The 8,184-nt window shown below is 46.4% G+C and overlaps 1 protein-coding gene across 3 annotated transcripts in view; it reads right to left on the bottom strand.

Moving 5' to 3' along the window:
• Positions 1-2,176: 2,176 nt before the first annotated feature.
• Positions 2,177-8,184, bottom strand: part of LAX1 (lymphocyte transmembrane adaptor 1) — an 11,535-nt gene continuing 5,527 nt past the window's right edge. For all 3 annotated transcript variants that reach the window (XM_023186946.1, XM_023186945.3, XM_023186947.2), the window contains 4 exons: positions 7,775-7,884; positions 7,240-7,350; positions 6,255-6,334; positions 2,177-4,459 (listed from right to left, as the gene is read on the bottom strand). In XM_023186946.1, coding sequence (XP_023042714.1) covers positions 3,653-4,459; positions 6,255-6,334; positions 7,240-7,350; positions 7,775-7,884 — 1,108 coding nt within the window. In that variant the 3' untranslated portion in view covers positions 2,177-3,652. The remainder of the gene's footprint in view (positions 4,460-6,254; positions 6,335-7,239; positions 7,351-7,774; positions 7,885-8,184) is intronic.

The following is an 8,184-nucleotide window of genomic DNA, read 5'->3' as shown; positions in this document are numbered from 1 at the left end:
ACTGCAGCCTCGACCTCTTGGGCTCAAGCGATCCTCCCACCTCAGCCTCCCGAGTAGCTGGAACTATAGGCAAGCACCACTATGTCTAGCTAATTTTTGTATTTTTTTGTAGAGATGGGGTTTTACCATGTTGCCCAGACTGGTCTTGAACCCCTGGGCTCAAGCCATTTGCCTGCCGTGGCTTCCCACAGAGCTGGGATTATAGGCGTGGGCCACTGTGCCTGGCCTTGGTTATCTTTATATCTACTTTTACATCCTATCCTAATCTTGAAAAGATTTCCTCATATTTAGCATTATCAAGTGTATGAGATAAGACAATTAGTCAAAATTTCCTGGCAACTAATGTGAGAAAACAAAACCATAAATTGAAAGAAACAAATTAACATTCAATAAAAATTTTTTCATTGCTTCATTTGCAAAAAGTTCTTAAAACAAGAAATAAACAGAAAAGTTACCTATCTAATAGGAGACAATCTACAGTGCATTAATCACTCTTTTTTTTTTTTTTTTTTTGAGACGGAGTCTTGCTCTGTCGCCCAAGCTGGAGTGCAGTGGCTGGATCTCAGCTCACTGCAAGCTCCGCCTCCCGGGTTTACGCCATTCTCCTGGCTCAGCCTCCCGAGTAGCTGAGACTACAGGCACCCGCCACCTCGCCCAGCTAGTTTTTTTTTGTATTTTTAGTAGAGACGGGGTTTCACTGTGTTAGCCAGGATGGTCTCGATCTCCTGACCTCGTGATCCGCCCGTCTCGGCCTCCCAAAGTGCTGGGATTACAGGCTTGAGCCACCGTGCCCGGCCGCATTAATCACTCTTGATTTGAAAGAGTATGTAAGTGTGATTGGCTGATCGAGGTATCTAGCTTGTTGGTGTGTAAACAAGCAAGAGCTGCCTTAGGGCCCAGCGTGGTGGCTCATGCCTGTAATCACAGTACTTTGGGAGGCCGAGGCGGGCGGATCACCTGAGATCAGGAGTTGGAGACCAGCCTGACCAACATGGTGAAACCCCATCTCTACTAAAAACACAAAATTAGCCGGGCCTGGTGGTGGGCACCTGTAATCTCAGCTACTTGGGAGGCAGAGGCAGGAGAATTGCTTCAACTTGGGACGTGGAAGTTGCCGTGAGCCGAGATCATGCCATTGCACTCCAGCCTGGGTGACAAGACCAAAACTCCGTCTCAAAAAACAAAAAAGAGCTGGCTTAGTTTATTCCAGGACCTGCCCCCAACTGATATGTTGTCCCTCCCACCCTTAATGGGTGACAGCTGTCTTCATAACTTCTAATTTAGATCTTATAACTTTTCATCCCCTCTTAGTTATGAGAATTCTCTCATGCCAACGTTTAAGATTTTGTTCAGTTCATTTACGCTTAATTTTCACATAGGATACAAACTTCTCCTTACTTGACTATGGGGTTGTCCTTTCTCTGCCCTTGCTGCTGCCCTGGCTAACCCTGCTTGTCAGTACCAGACTGTCATGGTTCCCTCTGTGTGGCATGAATTTAATTGCTGGCCACTTGGTGGAGTAATGGTCTGTTTTCACTCACAACACTTCTGACACCAAATGTGTGGGTTTTTTCCCCAACAGTCGACCAATTTTCCAGCTTTCTGGACACCAGTTGGGTGTCCTGCAATTCAATTCTTACACTAACCTGTCTCTCCTTATCTACAATAGATTGACTTATTTAACCCAAATATATATATATATATGTAGTTACAGAATTGCTAAGCCATGCAATTTTTTACCAACCAGATACAAATTTACCAACCAGAGTGCAGTTTTTGTATGTAGTTCTTTGTGTCCTTATCTACAGTTACAAGTCAAAACATTGTTTTCCAACTTTGTCAGTTCTTTTTTTCTCCATCCCTTTCAGTTAGTTGATATCATACATTTATAATACAATTAGATTCCTTTGCCACAGTTTGAAATCCTGGGTTCCCTTGACAGTCTGTTCATTTTTAAAATTTAAAATTTGCATATAAAGCCCCTTTGTCTAGTATATAGTTCTTTTTTTTTTTTTTTTTTTGAGACAGTCTTGCTTTGTCGCCCAGGCTGGAATACAGTGACACCATCTCGGCTCACTGCAACCTCTGCCTCCCGGGTTCAAGTGATTCTCCTGCCTCAGCCTCCTGAGTAACTGGGACTACAGGCGCCCACCACCATGCCAGGATAATTTTTGTATTTTTAGTAGAGACAGGGTTTCACCATGTTGTCCAGGACAGTCTCAATCTCCTGACCTCATGTTCCACCTGCCTCAGTCCCCCAGAGTGCTGGATTACAGGTGTGAGCCACCGCACCCAGCCATGTGTATAGTTCTTGTGTCTGCAAATGGATATAGTCATATATTCACCACATGGTACCATACAGAACAGCTCCATCAGCCTAAAAATTCCCTTTGCAGCCCATTTGTAGCAAACTTCCCTCCTTTTCCCAAACCTGGCAACAACTGATCTGTTCTTCATCCCTATAGTTTTGCCTTTTCCAGAATGTCATATAAATAGAATTGCACAGCATGTGGAATTGCACAGCATGTCATATAAATAGAATTGCACAGCATGCACATCTGGCTTCTTTCACTTAGCAAAATGGATTTAAGATACGTCTATATTATTGTGTGAACCAAGAGTTCATTTTTTACTGCCGAGTATGGATAAACTCAAAGAATGGATATCAACAGTTTATCCAATCACCCGTTGAAGGTTATCTGGGTTATTTCTAGTTTTGGTAATTATGAATGAAGCTGCTATAAACAGTCATGTGCGAGTTTTTGTGTGAACATAAGTTTTCAGTTCACTTGGGTCAATTTCTAGTAGTGAGATGGCTGGGCCATATGATAAGTTATGCTTATAAGAAACGCTTTAACAGTTTTTCAAAGTGGCCCTGATGCTTTGCAATCCCATCAGCGACCAGTGAGAGTTCCTGTTCTTCTGCATCCTCACCTACATTTGGTTGCCCACACTTTTTTTTTGAGAGCGAGTCTTGCTCTGTCACCAGGCTGGCACAATCTTGGCTTGCTGCAACCTCCACCTCCCAGGTTCAAGCGATTCTCCTGCTTCAGCCTCCTGAGTAGCTGGGATTACAGGGACACACCACCACACCTGGCTAATTTTTGTATTTTTTGTAGAGATGGGCCATGTTGTCCAGGCTGGTCTAGAACTCCTGGCATCAAGTGATCTGCCCTCCTCGGCCTACCAAAGTGCTGGGATTACAGGCATGAGCCACTGCACCTGGCCTGCCTACACTCTTTAAAATGGAAATTGCCCACCCCACTCCACTCCAACTTCTTCCTTCCTTTTGACCTCTGCCTGGATTATACAATAATCTATACTCTTGCTTTGCAGCCTGTTGGTATTAATGAAGGTAATAATCTTAGAGTACTGTGCACGACTTTCCTGCTTTCCTCACAGTTCTAGGAAGCAGTTTCAGCAAACGTTCTTAGGCTGGTACAGGAGATAACCACACACTGCTTGAGAAGAATTTCCTTCTGGAATTCCCAAACCTCTGCTTTTGTGTGGCCTCTTAGTTCCCTGCTCATCTCAGCCTCTTTTTAATCTAACCAGTGAATCCACTGAAGCACTAAGGTGATCATGGGTCCGCACCAGTCTATCCCATAAGATAGACTACTTGATGTGGCTTTACGGCTGGGTACCTGGGTCTTCATTCATCAGGAAGGAGCTGAGTGTCAGGCCCCTGCTCAGAGTCCCTGCCTCCTAACTGGGCAGTTAGCACATTCTCGTAGTCATTGGAGTCCTCATTTGACATCTCTTCTCTATGTTTCATCTGACTGTTCTCACTCTGTGTGAATGGCTGAAAGTCTGCATAGTCCCCTGAAGCAAGGGATGTCCTTTTGACACATTGGACGTGGGTCACTGGATCATCTGTCTTGTCCTCAACATGACCTATGTTTGAGGATGGCACATCTTTCTCAGCCTGCTCCTGGCTTCCACTGGGATCTGCTGCTGGAACATTTTCATAGTCTCTGCAGCACTGAAAAGTCACCCAGAGCTGCCTCTCCTGGATGGCACTGAGATCCAATCCTGTCATGTTGACATAGTCATTTGAGGTCTGAGAAGAACCTTCTCCATTGCTGAGTGAATCACTGTCCTCAGTTTCTGGAGAATACAAACTGGTGCAGTCACCAGCATCTGCACAGCCCTCATCTCTTTCCTCGGTAAACTCCGGCTTCTGGGCACTGGGAAGAACAAAGAGATTTCTGGAAGGGCTTTTGGTAGAAGCTAGAGTCCCAGCAATCTCTTCTGCTGTGGGGACATTGACATACTCATGTGAATCCTCTGAAGAAATGCTTGTGCAGTCTCTGGAAGCTCTGACATTGATGCAGTGTGCTGAGGGAATGAGGCTCTCACATATCTGGGGGACCATGGCGTTATCATAGATACCCACTGCGTACTCCATGGCATGGATGTGGGCTCTATGCTCCTGGAAGGCATTGCTTGCTTGGGAGGGCTATGAGGAAGAAAAGGAAGCCAGCAATCAGATGCAAGCAGAAATATGGACAAAGCCTTTCTTCTTGGCAAATACCACTGGCATAGTTCACTTGGCTCTCCACCTCGAAGAAAATCTCTAAATCAGGGTCCCGAATTGCAAGGCTCTACATGCTAGGTAGGTATAAGGGAAGAGGGATGAGTTTAAGAAGAGCAACAGTGCAAATGTGATGATAAATTGCAACTGGTTTTTGGCCATAGTATGGGAATCAATTTTGGGGGTGGGGAGCGGGTGGGACGAAAGTATTATCAACCAAAGAGCCCATTGAGAGGCAGTGCAACGTAGTGGCTAAAGGTGAGGCTTAGACTAAAGATACAAATCCTAGCCTCACCACTTTGTGCCAAGTGAGTATGAGCACCTGACCTAATCTCTCGGTGTTTTCATTTCCCAATTTATAAAATGAAGATTATCATAATATTTACATCGTAAGTTTGTTTTTATTTTTGTTTTTGAGAGGGAGTTTCGCTCTTGTTGCCCAAGCGGGAGTGCAGTGGAGCGATCTCAGCTCACTACAATCTCTGCCTCCCACGTTCAATCGATTCTCCGGCCTCAGCCTCCTGAGTAGCTGGGATTACAGGTGCCTCCTACCACCGCCTGGCTAATTCTTTTGTATTTTTAGTAGAGACAGTGTATGTTGTGTTACCAGGCAGCAGACACACAAACCTGTTGGTCCTGTAACAACCTCATTTGATCAAACACTTTCTACATCAGCTACAGTACTGAATGACCTACAGATATTTCTGCTCCTGAGGGTAATTGAAATAATTGACATAAGCCCTGGAAGTAATATCCAAAGCAGGGTCATAAGTGTGTTTTGAGCACCGATGGCATTGTTGGAATATTTGCATACCCTCCTGAGATGATTACTTTGAAGGGAGCAACATGCATTTGAATAAGCATGTTGTCATGTCTTTGTTAAAATAATCAATTGGCAGGGTGTAGTGGCTCACACCTGTAATCTCAGCACTTTGGGAGGCTAAGGTGGGCAGATTGCTTGAGCTCAGGTGTTTGAGACCAGCCTGGGTAATATGGTGAAACCACATCTTTACATAAAATATGAAAGCTGGCCAGGTGTGGTGGTGTGTGCCTGTGGTCCCAGCTACTTGCGGGGCTGGGGTGGGAGGATCGCTTGAGCCCAGGAAGCAGAGGTTGGAGTGAGAAAAAAAAGAAAAAATGGCTGGGCACGGTGACTCATGCCTGTAATCTCAGCACTTTGGGAAGCCAAGGTGGGCGGATCACAAGGTCAAGAGATCGAGACTATCCTGGCCAACATAGTGAAAACCCATCTCTACTAAAAATACAGAAATTAGCTGGACATGGTGGCACACGCCTGTAATCCCAGCTACTTGGGAGGCTGAGGCAGGAGAACCGCTTGAACCTGGGAAGCAGAAGTTGCAGTGAGCCAAGATCATACCACTGCACTCCAGCCTGGGTGGCAGAGCAAGACTCCATCTAAAAAAAAAAAAATACTACATATATACATACCAATCTATTTCAGTTCTGACATTGTGCACTTGAATATCTGTACCCTGGTGCCCTTTTTAAAATTCCAAGCACTTGCCTCTGTCTTTAATTTTTCTTTTTGGGTATAGGGAGGTCCTGAGGCTAGTCTTCCCAATTTATTAATAGGACCGCAGGGTGAGTGCCAAAGGACATGCTGTTTGTTTGCAGTGAGACCAGATCCAAGACCTGTAACTCTTTCCCCTCAATTCTTCTGCCAGAGACATGTCATTCTCCCGAGAAGCATGACTCTTACCACATGCTCAGGGCTCTCAGAATTTCTGGAGAGGAGGCTCTCAGTACTGAAAATGCGCATACTCCTTGACTCGTGTCTCCCTGAAAGGACAGAGAACACATCCTGAAGATAGCCAGTTCTCTGAGTGCTTCAGCCCAAATAATTCCTGCATCATGGATGAACTGGGTTTGTATGGTGTCTGGAATTTCCAGCCTTGGGTCCTGTGTTCTCCTGTGTTCTGAGGTCGGAGCTATGGGGATGACACTCTGAGAACCGGAAGCCCCTCAGCCTCTGTGGCATTGGAGGATGCTATCACGGGGATTGGGAGGCTGAGAAACACAGTCCTATGGGAGAACCTCCTCCCCGCCCCTCCTCTGCCTGTGATGCTGGCACTGAGGTCTCCTCCTTTGTGTCTTCCCCATGCCTGGACACACTTGGCTTTCTTCTGTTGCCTTAACATTAAGAAAAAACAAAACTCGTTCTTGGCTGGGCGCGGTGGCTCAAGCCTGTAATCCCAGCACTTTGGGAGGCTGAGACGGGCGGATCACAAGGTCAGGAGATCGAGACCATCCTGGCTAACACGGTGAAACCCCGTCTCTACTAAAAAAATACAAAAAACTAGCCGGGCGTGGTGGCGGGCTCCTGTAGTCCCAGCTACTCGGGAGGCTGAGGCAGGAGAATGGCGTAAACCCGGGAGGCGGAGCTTGCAGTGAGCTGAGATCCAGCCACTGCACTCCAGCCTGGGCGACAGAGCGAGACTCCGTCTCAAAAGAAAACAAAACAAAACAAAACTCCCAGCCCAGATGACCCTCTGCTCCCTCTTTGGAGCCCTCCAGGTCCCCCCGGAGTTGCAGCTGACGGTCTTTCTATCCCATTCTCCCTGATACTCTCTGAAGGGCAAATAGGTTTGAGAACTTAGAGAAAGTTGCTTCTGGAGGGTAAGAGGCACATTCTGGGAGTGGAAGTTCGAACATCTGGACTCCATAGATTAGAAGGAAAAACCTACCCAGGTCTTCCTGTTGCCAAGGCAAGATGTCATAAATATTTTTGGCTCTTTGTCTGGTTTGTGGCAGAGTCAGCAAGGGCATGACGGTAACTCGGAGGTAAGGAACTTGCCCTGCAAGGCAATGAGAGAGATGGGAGTCAAGGCAGGGGTCAGCTACACAGAGTGAAGGAACTCATGGGAACGAGATGGCCCCTGAAAATGCTCCCCATCCTTGCCAGTTCTCACAAAAATACACTTTCAGACTCGAGCTACAGAATTTTCATTTGAGTGAGAGGAATAGGGGACTTGAAGGACAGAAAGTAAAGAGGAAACTGGACACAGGGGCACCAGGGCAATGACTTTCCCAGGGGAACTCCATCAGCACTGGGCCTTTGGAGCCACAGTTCAGGATCTTGAGGCAATGACCAGTGTATCAGGTAAGAACTGAGGACTCCCCAGGCCAATAGTTTATCCCTGGTAAATAAGCTGGGCTTTACATTCCAGGCTAGACTATTAATCCTACTATGTCTCAACTCAGGACAAATAAGGGACTCACGCTTCTTCCGTTTATTCCAGTTCCACAGGATGCAGAAAACTGCAATGACCAGGAGGATGGCGAGGAGTCCCGCGAACCCAGAAAAGATGTTGCTGATCTGGTCTTTATTTCTAGAAAAACAATAAAATGCCATGGGCTAGCTGTAGAAGGGTGGGGAGGCTGGAGGAGACATTTCCTTCAGGAGTTAGAGCCTGAAGATTTGGAATTGGAGCTGAGTGAAAGAAAGCCCAGGTGGGGTGTGGTGGAAGAGAGGGTTATCTCTGAATATTGACTTTATGAAGAGAGGGAACTTGGATGGGGGAGAAGGGAACTGTTCTTTTCAAATGCCTACCGGCTGCCACGGGTTCACATGTGAAACTTAACTCCTTCCTTCCTTCCTTCCTTCCTTCCTTCCTTCCTTCCTTCCTTCC

The sequence above is a fragment of the Piliocolobus tephrosceles genome, chromosome 1, assembly GCF_002776525.5.
Source record: "Piliocolobus tephrosceles isolate RC106 chromosome 1, ASM277652v3, whole genome shotgun sequence".
NCBI classification, from domain to species: domain Eukaryota; kingdom Metazoa; phylum Chordata; class Mammalia; order Primates; family Cercopithecidae; genus Piliocolobus; species Piliocolobus tephrosceles.
This window is presented reverse-complemented; position numbering and strand designations above follow the sequence as displayed.